This window comes from Calypte anna, chromosome 4A (assembly GCF_003957555.1).
Source record: "Calypte anna isolate BGI_N300 chromosome 4A, bCalAnn1_v1.p, whole genome shotgun sequence".
NCBI classification, from domain to species: domain Eukaryota; kingdom Metazoa; phylum Chordata; class Aves; order Apodiformes; family Trochilidae; genus Calypte; species Calypte anna.
The window spans coordinates 3869408-3884119 of NC_044248.1; the positions used below are offsets into that span (position 1 = coordinate 3869408).

The 14712-nt window shown below is 42.7% G+C and overlaps 1 protein-coding gene across 1 annotated transcript in view; it reads left to right on the top strand.

Moving 5' to 3' along the window:
• Nucleotides 1-14712, top strand: part of EVC2 (EvC ciliary complex subunit 2) — a 76512-nt gene that overhangs the window by 27227 nt on the left and 34573 nt on the right. The window contains exons 10-11 of the mRNA XM_030450265.1: nt 10210-10534; nt 14177-14416. Of these exons, the coding sequence (XP_030306125.1) occupies nt 10210-10534; nt 14177-14416 (565 nt within the window). The remainder of the gene's footprint in view (nt 1-10209; nt 10535-14176; nt 14417-14712) is intronic.

Below are 14712 nucleotides of genomic sequence, written 5' to 3' on the forward strand. Positions count from 1 at the left end.
GGAGTGGATCAAGGGTTGGACTTGATGATCTCTGAGGTCCCTTCCAACCCAGCCAATTCTAGGATTCTATGATTCTTTATCTAATATTCTTTCCCTCTGTATCGGCACTCACTGAATATGTGTATTTAGTTACTACCAATCTCTTCCTCTCCTCTCATATTGGGGATGGATTTTCCTTGGCTGAGGGAGCAGCTCTGCCGTGTCAACTCTCACACCAAGTTGCTCTGCATTCCCTTTTTCCAAAGGGCAATTCTAGGGTGTGATTCTTCTCACCCCAAAGCAGATTTCCAAAAATCAGTCACATCTCTGCCATGCCCACTGACCCCATAGCCTGGAGCCTGAGTTGATCAGCTACTGGGTTGCTAACCTGGATTGGTACTGGGATTAGCCTGGGTTGATGGAGCTTCAGCACTGGTTTAGTGCCTCTGTTAGATACACACAGTATTTTTTCTGTTTTCTCTAATAGCTATAATACAATCTTTATTTTTCTCTCATTTCTAACCCTTCAATATTTAACTTAGGGTGCTTCCTCATCTCTTAGTTTCTTATTCATTCTACAAGTTGGGCAAAGCTCTCCTTTCATTTCTGATTTGTGTTCCTTAATGACTTCATTTTAATCTTGGACTTCACATTCTGTGGTACATTATCCAGGCTTTTAGCTGATTCCAGAGAAAAAAGGAAACATTACCATTGCTCTTGGAGCTTCTGTGACAGCAATCTAGGCTAAAAGCAAATGAAGTAATTCTTCTTTTTCCTGAATTACCTGCTTTAAGGATAGTGACCTGTAGAATGTACTGAGAAACAGAAGGGTGGCACACTTCTACTTTATTAGTGAATAATTGCAGTCAACTTGAATGGATTCACCCAGGAGAAAAGTTGGATTTTCTGTAAGGAACTGAGGAATTTTATTGTCTCATGGGGGAGCCAGTATTCTGAGTATCAGAACTGGGCTTGTATTTGCAGACAGTTTTTTCATGTCCTATGTATAGCACTGTGAATTTTAACATCATAATCCTGTTTTTTTTTTCTTCTTAGAGAGCTTTTGATAGTTGAGATACTTTCAACTGAGCAGCAGCATCTTGCTTGTGTGCTGGTTTGATGATACCTTCTGATTCTCTTCCCTGGCACATATTTAAGCTTCCTGCCATAACTGATCCATTAATTTTAAACTGCAAACATATCAGGAATCAGTTCTGGTGGTGTTCTTTTGTCCAGACATGAATGAGAAAAACGATGCAGAAAAGTAAGAGCCACGGGATTTATTTTTTCTGTCCTTTTTTGACAGAAAGCTGTGTTAATGGTAATGTCATTTATGAGGTGGCAGTGCCAAACTGTTTAGCAAATGCCTTAGGAACATGTCTTCAATATTTATGGACAGGGACATCTTGAGAGTGTAGGCAGTTTGCAGTGTCAGGAGGATTGGCTAAAGAAAATACTTTTAATATTTCATAAGGAAGCTTCTCAGTTATTAATTTTGTGAGTTTTGTCTTAAATCCTCTCCTTGATGTACATTAAGAAGCAAAATAGTTTGGTTTTTATACTCAGTAATTTCCTTGCTGTGTATATTGCTGAATATTGACCTATTGGCATTGAATATTAATTAGAAGAAGCTCCATGATTTGACAAAACTGTTCCAGAATGTTGTGGTTCCCTTTTTCTGTTTGTTTAGAGCACAATATGAAGAGAGCTGAGCAAGTGAGTCCAAGGTGATAAATTGTGGCCATGCTCACAGTCTCAGAAGATGCAGATGTGTTAAAAGCAACTTATTTTCTCTAAATGTCTTTCCACCTCTACATCTTTTCTTTTTCACCTTCCTTGAGCTTCTCAAAGCTGAACTTGAGCCTGCTTCCTGCTACACCATACAGACTGTCAATTATTTTGGGAATTCATTAGGAATACACTTCAATTGCTACTGTTTTATTTTTTTTTCCTTGATAGGAAAGTCAAAACCACTTGTGAGGTTCACTTTTTTCCTGCTAAATGAACATTTCTTGCTGTGCTGTGATTTAATTTGCTACGGAGCAAATGTGGGAGGTTTTTGTAGCCTTGAATTCAAATGAAAAGTAAAATATCACCCTGGTACAGCAGCTGGATATGAATATTCCTACATAGAAACCACAGAGAAATAGTTACACTGCTAGTACAAAGGAAAAAAAGGAGGTGCTAAAGTTCTGTATGTCATAACTTTATCAAAATGTAATCAGAATTTCAGAATTGGTGAGGGGAGGGCATATTCATTGCTCTGTTCTTCTGCAGTGTGTAGAGTGCTGGAATAAATATATAAATAATATCAATAATAATCACATGGATGTAAGAGAGTGAATACACATGGAGTGTACTCCAGACACTACAAAGTTCTCTGTTGTTAATGCTGAAATAAAGCTGACAAGTGTGTAAAATCTACATTTTTCTCCATCAGAGAAGCTCAATTGTTTAATAGTTGATAGGAGTCCATAAGATGGGAGAACTGAAGAAAACAAGTAATTAGAAATAAATAAATACATTGTTTTTCATCTAAAAAAAAGGCACTTGTCTTTGATGTTGGCTACCTATGATGAAATTGTGTTCAGATCATAGAATCATAGAATCATAGAATCATAGAATCCTAGGGGTTGGAAGGGACCTCGAAAGATCATCTAGTCCAACCCCCCCTGCCAGAGCAGGGCCACCTAGAGTACATCGCGCAGGAACGTGTCCAAGCGGGTTTTGAATGTCTCCAGTGAAGGAGACTCCACGACCCCCCTGGGCAGCCTGTTCCAGGGCTCTGTCACCCTTACAGTAAAAAAATTCCCTCGAATATTCAACTTGAACCTCCTGTGCTCCAATTTACACCCATTACCCCTTGTCCTATCACTGGTAATCACTGAGAAAAGCCTAACTCCATCTCCCTGACACTCGCTCCTTACATATTTGAAAACATTGATGAGGTCACCCCTCAGTCTCCTTTTCTCCAAACTAAAGAGACCCAGCTCCCTCAGCCTTTCCTCATAAGGGAGATGTTCCACTCCCTTAATCATCTTCGTAGCTCTGCGCTGGACTCTTTCAAGCACTTCCCTGTCCTTCTTGAACTGAGGGGCCCAGAACTGGACACAATACTCCAGGTGTGGCCTCACTAATGCAGAATAGAGGGGGAGGAGAACCTCTCTTGACCTACTAACCACACCCTTCCTAATGCACCCCAGGATGCCATTGGCCTTCTTGGCCACAAGGGCACATTGCTGGCTCATGGTCATTCTCTTGTCTACCAGGACCCCCAGGTCTCTTTCACCTACACTGCTCTCCAGCAGGTCAGCCCCCAACCTATACTGGGACATCGTGTTGTTCTTCCCCAAATGCAAAACTGTACACTTCCCCTTGTTGAACTTCATCATGTTTCTCTCTGCCCAACTCTCCAGCCTGTCTAAGTCTCTCTGAATGGCCGCACGGCCTTCCGGTGTGTCAGCCACTCCTCCCAGCTTAGTGTCATCAGCAAACTTGCTGAGGGTACACTCTATACCCTCATCCAAGTCGTTGATGAAGATATTGAACAACACCGGTCCCAGTACCGACCCCTGAGGGACTCCACTAGTCACACACCTCCAACCAGATTCTGCCCCATTGACTACAACTCTCTGCCTCCTTCCTTTCAACCAGTTCCTGATCCACCTCACTACCTGATCACCAAACCCATACTTGGTCAACTTATCTACAAGGATGCTGTGAGAGACGGTGTCAAATGCTTTACTGAAATCAAGATAAACCACATCTACCGCTCTTCCATCATCTATCCACCTAGTAATTTCCTCATAGAAGGCTATGAGGTTAGTCAAACATGATTTACCCTTGATAAAACCATGCTGACTGCTCTTGATGACCCCCATGTCCTTGATATGCCTGGAGATAGCGACAAGAACAAGTTGTTCCATCACCTTTCCAGGGATGGAGGTGAGGCTGACCGATCTATAGTTACCCGAGTCCTCCTTCTTGCCCTTCTTGTAGACTGGAGTGACATTTGCTATTCTCCAGTCCTCAGGCACCTCTCCTGTTACCCATGACTTACTGAAGATGATGGAGAGTGGCCTAGCAATGACCTCCACCAGTTCCCTCAGCACCCTTGGATGCATTCCATCTGGACCCATCGACTTATGGATGTCCAGATTACTCAGCTGATCCCTAACCCAATCCTCATCTACTATGTCAAGCTCCTCATCTATCTCGACTACTTCTGGGGCTAAATGAATCTGGGGCTCATGCGGAAACCCTGCAGGAGTAAAGACAGAGGCAAAGAAGGTGTTCAGCACCTCTGCCTTCTTTATATCCTCTGTCACCAGGGCTCCCATCTCATCCCTTAGTGGGCCAATATTGCCTCTAGTGTTAGTTTTACTAGCTATGTATTTGAAAAAGCCCTTTCTATTATCCTTAACCTGACTTGCAAGGTTAAGTTCCAAGGAGGCCTTAGCTTTCCGAATTGCCTCCCTACATCCTCTGACGACAGTCCTGTATTCCTCCCAAGTGACCAGCCCCCCCTTCCATGATCTGTAGATTTTCCTTTTCCACTTAAGTTTTCCCAGCAGTTCCTTTTTTAACCATGCAGGCCTCCTAGCTCCCTTACTGGATTTCCTAACCATAGGGATGCTTTGATCCTGTGCTTGCAGATAGTGGTCTTTGAATATTGACCAGCTATCTTGAGCCCCTTTATCTTCTAACACCCTGTCCCATGGGATTTCTCTTAACAGTTGATTGAGGAGGCCAAAGTTTGCCCTGCGGAAGTCCAGGGTTCTGGTCCTACTGGGCATTCTGGTCCTTCCACACAGGATCCTGAACTCAACCATCTCATGATCACTGCAGCCAAGGCTGCCATTGACCACCACTGCTTCAACAAGGCCCTCCTTGTTGGTTAGTACAAGATCCAGCAGCGCTCCTCTTCTAGTCGGCTTGTCCACCATTTGCATTAAGAAGTTATCGTCAATGCACTGGAGGAACCTCTTAGACTGTGAAAGGCTGGCTGTGTGAGTCAACCAGCAGATATCAGGGTAGTTAAAATCACCCATGAGGACTAGGGATTGAAGTTGTGAGGCTACTTTCAGCTGCCTGTAGAAGGCCTCATCAACTTTCTCGCCTTGATCAGGAGGTCTGTAGTAGACCCCCACAACTGTATCACCCACACCAGCCTGCCCCTTAATTCTTACCCACAAACTTTCAACTTGCCCCTCATCAGCCCCTGCACAAAACTCAGCACATTCTAGTTGCTCCCTCACATAAAGAGCAACTCCACCACCTCGCTTCCCTACCCTATCTTTCCGAAAAAGCACATAACCATCCATGGCCACATTCCAGTCGTGTGACCTATCCCACCATGTCTCTGTTATCGCTACCAGATCATAACCCTTAGCCCGTACACAGACCTCTAACTCTTCTTGCTTATTCCCCATGCTGCGTGCATTAGCATACAGACATTTCAGGAAACAAGCAGAGCACACTGGTGGGACTAAATCCTCCCTAGACCACCTGCCTTCGGACACTGGTTCATTCTTGTGTTTGTCCCTAACAGACCCAGTTTTCTCCCCTTCCCCCTTCACATCTAGTTTAAAGCCCTCTCAATGAGCCCTGCTAAGTCCTGCCCCAAAAGCCTCTTCCCCCTCTGGGACAGGTGCATCCCACCTGCCACCACCAGGCCAGGTGTCTCATACAGCATTCCATGATCAAAAAAACCAAAACCCTGTCTTTCTATAGATTTCTATAGTTCATTCCTGCTGTCCAGCCTGTATTCTGCAGGACTTTAAAGAAAAAAGCCTTAAAACCCCCTTAAGACTTCAGAAAGTTGTGTCAGAGCAGATTCTTATATTTGCAAATCCTGATTTAGTTTTAAAAAAGTTGTCAGAAAGCCACTGCTTCGTTGTAGGCCAGTTGAATTCAGCAGCTGTTAATTATCCTCTTAAAAAATTCCCTCTGTGGCCCTGTAATTTGAATAACAGGACATAAAGACAATTATTTTGTAGGTAATTAGAGGTTGTTTGGGGTTTTTTTGTGGTGTGTTGTTTGTTTGTTTGTTATTTTAATTAATTATGATTTCATCTTTCCTGACCCCAGCTGCTTTCCTGTATTTTTTTAATAGGTCTGTGGAGCACATCAGATTCTCAGCCACTCTCTCTGCTTCTCTGTGTTTGGCATCTGGGATTCTGCCCTCCCAGAGCTACTCTGATAGCTCTTTAAATCTTCTTCCTCTTCAAGTGAGTGGAAAATCTGTACTCTTGCTGTTTGCATTGCATTTTCTATATCTCTGTCCACCTTCCCCCCCTTGACTTTTGTACCCCCTGCCTTCTGGACTGTCCCCATCCTTTCTCTGCATGCTTTGTCCTACAGAACCTGATCTTTTTCATCAATAGGTTGCCATCTGCTACCTCTGCTTCTTTGGCTTTCATCTTCCTGGGACACTGAATATGCTCAGGAAGGGATCTGAGACCTTTTAATCAGGAATTGCTGGAGCACGCAGAGTGCAGAACATTTAAAGCAATTTATTAAATCTGCTTTGGGTTGAGTGTCAAGTCAGGATTTGATTTTATTTTTTTCCCCTAGGTGTCACAAAACAGTGGCTATTTAATCTGGATGGTTGCTGGACTGGTGTCTGAAAGCATTTGGTGCATTTATTATGTGCACAAGATCCCTGTTTTGTACTGACTGCTGGCACCTATGACTCTAAGACCATATGATGGGGCTTTTTAAGGCTGTCCCCAAATTCTCATTTGGAATAAGAGCTTGAAGCAAGGGTTTTGGTGCATGTGATGAACTTGCCTGGCTGCTGTGTGGAGGAGGCAGATCAGAACCAGAGCAAGTCACATGGAAAGAAGATTTCAAATTTTTTTAACCTTTCTTCAGCTGCCACTGGATAAAGGTCATGGTCTGATCATGCCAAGATGTCACCTGAAAGAACTGTGGTTGTAATGACTTTTTCTCCCTGCTGTTCCCCTTGGGCTGGTGGAGCAATTCATCCATCTGCTTTTTCTGCTTCCTTGGCTTCTTCACAGGTGGGATCTCATCAGAGTGGGAGATTAAATCCAAGTGGGATTTTAGCAGCTTCATCACTCACTTCACATCAGGGGAATCTATTCCTCCTCCTGCATTTGGCACCAAGATCTTGGGGATTGGGGTTATTTGGGTTCCATACTTCTTTTTATGGGCAAGAAGGAGCATGGGAGTCTTGCTCCAAGTGCAGTCAGGTTTAGTTGTTGATATTTGCTGTGAATAGGGAGAAATATTCCATTTAGGAATATTTCCCTAATATTCCATTAGGGAAATATCCCTTAGGAAAGGTGATGGTGTTTGGTTTTGGCTTTTATCCATGGGATCATTGCTGAAGACAACTTGGGAAGCAGCAAGGAAGTGGGTGAGGAATTCATTAATCTGTTTTCAAAGCATGGTGAAAAATATCCTGCTTTTGTGGGGAGAAATAAATGTTGTGTTATGAGCTGTAAAATGGACAGGAGCTGCAAATTGTTGCCTTCCAGAGAAAGATGAGGAATTAATTCTTAGGAAAAAAGGGTAAGTAGGGGCTCTGACCACCATCTAATAGTGCACACATCATAAAAAGAGTAAGTGAGGAACTTCTTATTCCAGCAAACAAAGCAAGTTGGAAATTAAAACTGGTGAAATACAAGCTGAGAATAAGGTGACCATTTTTAGGTCTTAAAGGAATTATCAAGTGGAACAATTAATTAAAATGTTTAGTTCCCTCTTAGGGCATATTTGAAAATCAAGATGAGATGTCTCTCTCCAAACATAGATATGCTTCAATTAAATTGGGGTTACTGGTGTGTCTTGGGGATATTAAAGAAAATATTAGCACTTACAGGGTCTGAAAATTACTGTGAAAAATGTTTGGGGCAATGTCAGGGATCTGGCCCCATCCAGCAGTGATTTCTGCTCCTCTATGGAACAAAGGATTAGGATTGGGTTAGGAACTGGCTGGAGGGCCGGGCCCAGAGAGTGGTGCTGAACGGGGCTGCATCCAGTTGGCGGCCGGTCACTAGTGGTGTCCCCCAGGGATCAGTGTTGGGCCCAGTTCTGTTCAATATCTTCATTGATGATTTAGATGAGGGGATTGAGTCCATCATCAGCAAGTTTGCAGATGACACTAAGCTGGGGGGGAGTGTGGATCAGCTGGAAGGCAGGAGGGCTCTGCAGAGGGACCTGGACAGACTGGAGAGTTGGGCTGATCCCAACGGGATGAGGTTCAACACGGCCAAGTGCCGGGTCCTGCACTTTGGCCACAACAACCCCATGGGGAGCTCCAGGCTGGGCACAGAGTGGCAGAAAGGGACCTGGGAGTCTGGATTGCCAGGAAGCTGAACAGGAGCCAGCAGTGTGCCCAGGTGGCCAAGAAGGCCAATGGCATCCTGGGCTGGCTCAGGAAGAGCGTGGCCAGCAGGTCCAGGGAAGGGATTCTGCCCCTGTGCTCAGCCCTGGTGAGGCCACAGCTTGAGTCCTGTGTCCAGTTCTGGGCCCCTCAGCTGAGGAAGGAGATTGAGGTGCTGGAGCAGGTCCAGAGAAGAGCAAGGAGGCTGTGAAGGGATCCAGCAGAATTGCTGTGAGGAAGGGCTGAGGGAGCTGGGGGTGTTGAGGCTGGAGAAGAGGAGGCTCAGGGGAGACCTCATCACTCTCTCCAACTCCCTGAAAGGAGGTTGGAGCTGGGGGGGGTTGGGCTCTTTTCCCAGGCAACTCTCAGCAAGACAAGAGGGCAGGGTCTCAAGTTGTGCCACGGGAGGTTTAGGTTGGAGATGAGAAAGAATTTCTTTATGGAGAGGGTGATCAGGCATTGGAATGGGCTGCCCAGGGAAGTAGTGGATTCTCCGTGTCTGGAGATATTTCCAAAGAGCCTGGATGTGGCACTGAGTGCCATGGGCTGGGAACTGCAGCAGGAGTGGATCAAGGGTTGGACTTGATGATCTCTGAGGTCCCTTCCAACCCAGCCAATTTTAGGATTCTAGGATTCTAAGAAGGGGAAATGGAGGAAGCTTTGTAGCTGGCAGCAACCATAGAAAGATTTGCCACAGAAAAATCTTTTTGCCACAGAAAAATCTCTCTGCCTCTTTGGGACAGATTGTCATAGCTGAAAATGTCTCCTAAATACTTCAAGTCTGAGTAAATTAACTCCACCCCACTGATTTCTAAAAATGTATCTCCTGTGTTGAACAGAGACAATAATATATCACTGATGGGGTTAAACTTTATTTCCTTACATAAGGAAAGGAAAAAGGTGAAGTGGTTATAGGTTTGCATGCTTTGATATGTAACATTCTGAATGTAGCATCATTCTGTTGTCTTGCCAAGATCTTTGTTAGGGATTTAAAATTCAGTCTAATATTTAACTGTGGAGCAATTCCAACCAATAATTAAGTCTAACTAAAAAGAGAATGGATTTAAGCTCTTAAAAGTGTATTTTGTAGGTCACAAAGGGATTCTTGTATATTTAATCCTCCCACAGAAGTGTAGAGTGCTGTGGGTTCATGTGAACTGACATGAAGGTGCAAAACCCAGCTAATTCTGCAATCCTGAACTCAGCGTAGAACAGGCAAAGCTTTAAAATGTACAGGTTTTTACTCAGTATACGAAATAAGAATAATTATAATTCCAATTTAATTAGCTCTAAAGTTAAATGAGAATGTATTCCTCTGCAACATGATGTATTGCCTTTAGTAAAAAAAAAAAACAAACCAAAAAACCAAAGAAATTTGTGTTTCCCTCTGGTTTTAATTCCTTTTCTAGAATTCTAATAATGTTCAAAACAGATGCCAGCTACTTTAATTTATCTATATCAGCACATAATCAAAACTCACTCTCCTGTTCTCTTTACTTTACCAAGTCAGTAAAATTTATGGTCTACTCAAACACTCTTCGTCTGCTTCCCAACTGAGATGGTGGGGTTTTCTTTTGAGGTTTTTTTTCTTTTTTTTCTGTGAAAGGTTTGATTTGCTTTTAATCTGAGGGAATGTTTTGAGTTTCCTTTCTCAAATGGAAGAGCAAAGATGTTTCATTCAAGTTGCTGTAGCAGTTGTCTCCCCTTTTTTAGTGATTCCTCTGATGACGAGTAAACTCCCCCGCTGCCACAGCCCTGCACTTCTCCCACTGCCACTTGGTTATCCAAGCACTGAATAAATCCAGATATCCCTGTTTTCTGATGGGGAATTTTCCTGTCAGATGCCATTCCAACCACTTTTCCTTGAATTTTCCCAGCTTGGAGGTTGCCAGCCTGATGAGGGCAGATGCTGACCTGGAGGCACAGCGGACCCAGATCTTCAGAGAGGTGGTTGCTCTGCTGCTGAAGAAGATGATCTGGAGTCACAGCATCTTCCCTCACCTGGAGAAGAGGCTGAGTTCAGTTTTCAACAAGCAGTTTCTGGCCCTGGAGAAGGAGATTCAAGAGGAATATGAAAGGAAAGTGGTGGCTTTAACAGCTGAGTGTGATCTGGAAACCAGGAAGAAAGTGGAGGCTCAGAGGCAAAAAGCAAGAGCTGCAAATGAAGAGGCTGAGGAATTGATGAAGAAAATGAATGAAAAGGTAAATCTGGGACAGAATCAAAGTATTATCCATGATACATAGTTTTTTATAAATTGTTTCTCTTCTAGACCATGCTGGTGGAGTTGTCCTTACAGAAGAGTAGGAAGAAAAGCTGTAAAATTTTAATGCCTTCAAAAGAAAAACCCCCACAATAATTGTAATTAAGGTTGTTATTAAGAAACTGTCCTACTTCACCAGAAAATCTCTCAAGAGAATCTGCGACACCTGAAAACAAAAGGTTGTCATTGCCCTGATTTATTTTTGTTTTAATAGGCACTTAAGCCCTTGCAAAATGTTATAATTTTATTTACTGTGCTTTACTGCAGCAGTTCCTGAGACCTCCAGTCAGACACCACTTTGCACATTCAGAGCAGAACAAACTCTCTGCATCATAAACCTTCCCACCTAGATAAAAAGCCTCCAATATTTATATTCTTATTTTGAAGAAAATGACAATATAAGCACAACCCAAGGCTGTTTTTCTCCAAACTGAGTGAGGCAAGCAGAACAATCTGTATGGTAGGCAGAGCAGAGAGTGGAATTCTCTTGGAAATAGCCTCAGGATAAGTAGAGATAAATAATTTAAGGCAAGGAATGATTTGTTCCAAGTTTAGAGCCTCCCTTTAAGTAAAAACTTAATGTTTCTGTGAGTTACTTTTCTTTGAAGAACTCTGTCCAAATGGGTAAATTTCATTACCCAGGAGCTCATAGGTGGTCACTAGGTGGAAATAAAGCCCAGGTCAACATCCAGTGTACAAAATTATTTTGGGTTGGTTTGTTTTGGGGTTTTTGTTGCTGTGGTTTGGGTTTGGTGGGGGTTTTTTTATTTATTTATTTTTTATTTTTACTTGATGAGTGGAAAGAATCCCCTTGTGTTTTGAATATTTCCCCTCTGTAAAGTGAAACCACTGAAAAAGGCAAATGAATGTTTTGTGCTGGTTTAATGTTGGGCATTGGTATTGGTTCAGGGTGGTTGATCCTGGAACTTCTGAATGGTTGGAATCAGAGAATGAAGGCCAACCCAATGCTTCTCCTGATTTATTTCTTGCAGATTAACAAAACTCAGAATGTGTAATTCCTGCCTTTCTGATGAGTTATTTGCTGTCTGCACTCTCTCTCTTGGGAATGGCGGGAATAAAATAAACAGCAGGAACCAGTGGTGTTCCCCAGGGATCAGTGTTGGGCCCAGTTCTGTTCAATAACTTAATTGATGATTTAGATGAGGGGATTGAGTTCATCATCAGCAAATTCTCAGATGACACTAAGCTGGGGGGAGTGTGGATCAGCTGGAAGGCAGGAGGGCTCTGCAGAGGGACCTGGACAGACTGGAGAGCTGGGCTGATCCCAACAGGATGAGGTTCAACACGGCCAAGTGCCGGGTCCTGCACTTTTGGCCACAACAACCCCATGGGGAGCTCCAGGCTGGGCACAGAGTGGCAGAAAGGGACCTGGGAGTCTGGATTGCCAGGAAGCTGAACAGGAGCCAGCAGTGTGCCCAGGTGGCCAAGAAGGCCAATGGCATCCTGGGCTGGCTCAGGAACAGCGTGGCCAGCAGGTCCAGGGAAGGGATTCTGCCCCTGTGCTCAGCCCTGGGGAGGCCACAGCTTGAGTCCTGTGTCCAGTTCTGGGCCCCTCAGGAAGTTCAGGAAGGAGATTGAGGTGCTGGAGCAGGTCCAGAGAAGAGCAAGGAGGCTGTGAAGGGATCCAGCAGAATTGCTGTGAGGAAGGGCTGAGGGAGCTGGGGGTGTTGAGGCTGGAGAAGAGGAGGCTCAGGGGAGACCTCATCACTCTCTGCAACTCCCTGAAAGGAGGTTGGAGCCAGGGGGGGGTTGGGCTCTTTTCCCAGGCAACTCTCAGCAAGACAAGAAGGCAGGGTCTCAAGTTGTGCCAGGGGAGGTTTAGGTTGGAGATGAGAAAGAATTTCTTTCTGGAGAGGGTGATCAGGCATTGGAATGGGCTGCCCAGGGAAGTAGTGGATTCTCCGTGTCTGGAGATATTTCCAAAGAGCCTGGATGTGGCACTGAGTGCCATGGGCTGGGAACTGCAGCGGGAGTGGATCAAGGGTTGGACTTGATGATCTCTGAGGTCCCTTCCAACCCAGCCAATTCTAGGATTCTATGAAGCAAGACCAAGATAGCTGCTGTTAGGTGGCTCTGCTGGCATCAGAGGGATCCTTTGCTCTGTGAAACATTTAAGTTTGGATTCTATCATGACTTGATGCCCTTTGAGATTAAAGCTATGAATATGTAAGTCTTCCTGGAGAGCTAGGAGAAAGTAGTTCTTGCAAAGAGGCTGTTAAATTATTTGCCATTTCATTCTACTTCAGTGTTGTTACTCTACAGCAATGCTCTTGGACTCATTTTTAGAAAGCTGTAGATAAAATAGTTCACCAGTAAGAAGAATTTTTAGGGTTTTCTAATAGAGAAGTCTCCTATAATTTATATTGTTCTTAAAATGGATGCTTGCTATTATTTCATTGTTCTGTCTTATATGAATTTATTCAATTTTAATAACATTTCAGGTTTGAAACCTAAGAAATTAATCTCATATATAGCCTTTGTGTTTAATGTCATGCTTTGTTATCTTGTTATCTAAAACCCTATATTATTGTCTTCATTAGAATGCTTCTAAATTCTAGAAAGTCTTATCTGGATTAGAGATTGACAGCTGTACAACCCTTGGCATTCCAAAGTAGTTCTTGCAAAGAGGCTTTTAAATTATTTGCCATTTCATCCTACTTCAGTGTTGTTACTCTAAAGCAATGCTCTTGACTCATTTTTAGAAAGCTGTAGATAAAACAGTTCACCAGTAAGAAGAATTTTTAGAGTTTTCTAATAGAGAAGTCTCTTATAATTTATATTGTTCTTAAAATGGATGCTTGCTATTATTTCGTTGTTCTGTCTTATATGAGTTTATTCAATTTTAATAACATTTCAGGTTTGAAACCTAAGAAATTAATCTCGTATATAGCCTTTGTGCTTAATGTCATGCTTTGTTATCTTGCTATCTAAAACCCTATATTATTGTCTTTATTAGAATGCTTCTAAATTCTAGAAAGTCTTATCTGGATTAGAGATTGACAGCTGTACAACCCTTGGCATTCCAAAGTAGTTCTTGCAAAGAGGCTTTTAAATTATTTGCCATTTCATTCTACTTCAGTGTTGTTACTCTAAAGCAATGCTCTTGGACTCATTTTTGGAAAGCTGTAGATAAAACAGTTCACCAGTAATAAGAATTTTTAGTTTTCTAATAGAGTAGTCTCTTATAATTTATATTGTTCTTAAAATGGATGCTTACTGTTATTTCATTGTTCTGTCTTATATGAATCTATTCAACTTTAATAGGATTTCAGGTTTGAAACTTAAGAAATTAATCTCATCTATAGTTGAATGTCATGCTGTTTTATCTTGTTATCTAAAACTCTATATTATTGTCTTTATTAGAATGCTTCTAAATTCTAGGAAGTCTTATCTGGATTAGAGTTTGACAGCTGTACAACCCTTGGCATTCCAAACAGGTGAAAACCATGGGAAGTGTAGGCTTCTCAGTGTAAAATATGCATCACCTGCTAGCACTGATACTTTAAACTATGTTGAATACTGAATATCAGTAATTTTTTTTTTATTTTCCTCTTCTCTGCAGCCTGCTGTAGAGTACAGAAATCTCCTGGACAGACTTCACAGGCTGGAGCAGGACAGCTTGAAGAGATTCCTTTTGGTAAAGCAGGAGGAGTATTTTGCAAAGGCTTCTAGGCAGCTGGCTCTTACCCAGAGAAAAGAGCTCCATAATATCTTTTTTACACAGATAACAAATGCTGCTTTCAAGGGAGAACTGAAGTTGGAAGCAGCTAAAGCATTAGTGGATGATTACTCTACAATACAGGTAATAAAGCCAGAACACCAGAGTGCAAACCCACAGTAACTTCTGAGAAAAGTTTCAGGGAAAATGTTGCAGTTTTTAGAACTAATTTTCTTAAGGAGAATTCAAGAAAATATAATACCATCACTCTGCACATCCAGACACCTGCCCAACTGAATATTGATGCATGTGCACAGCCTTTTTCTACAATGCTGACTGAGGTGTATTTGCAATAATTTGTAATATTTCCAAAATGCCCAAGTGCATAAATCTTATTTTTGCTGCTCAGGGAAAATAAAACTCGTAGCTCATCCAAATCA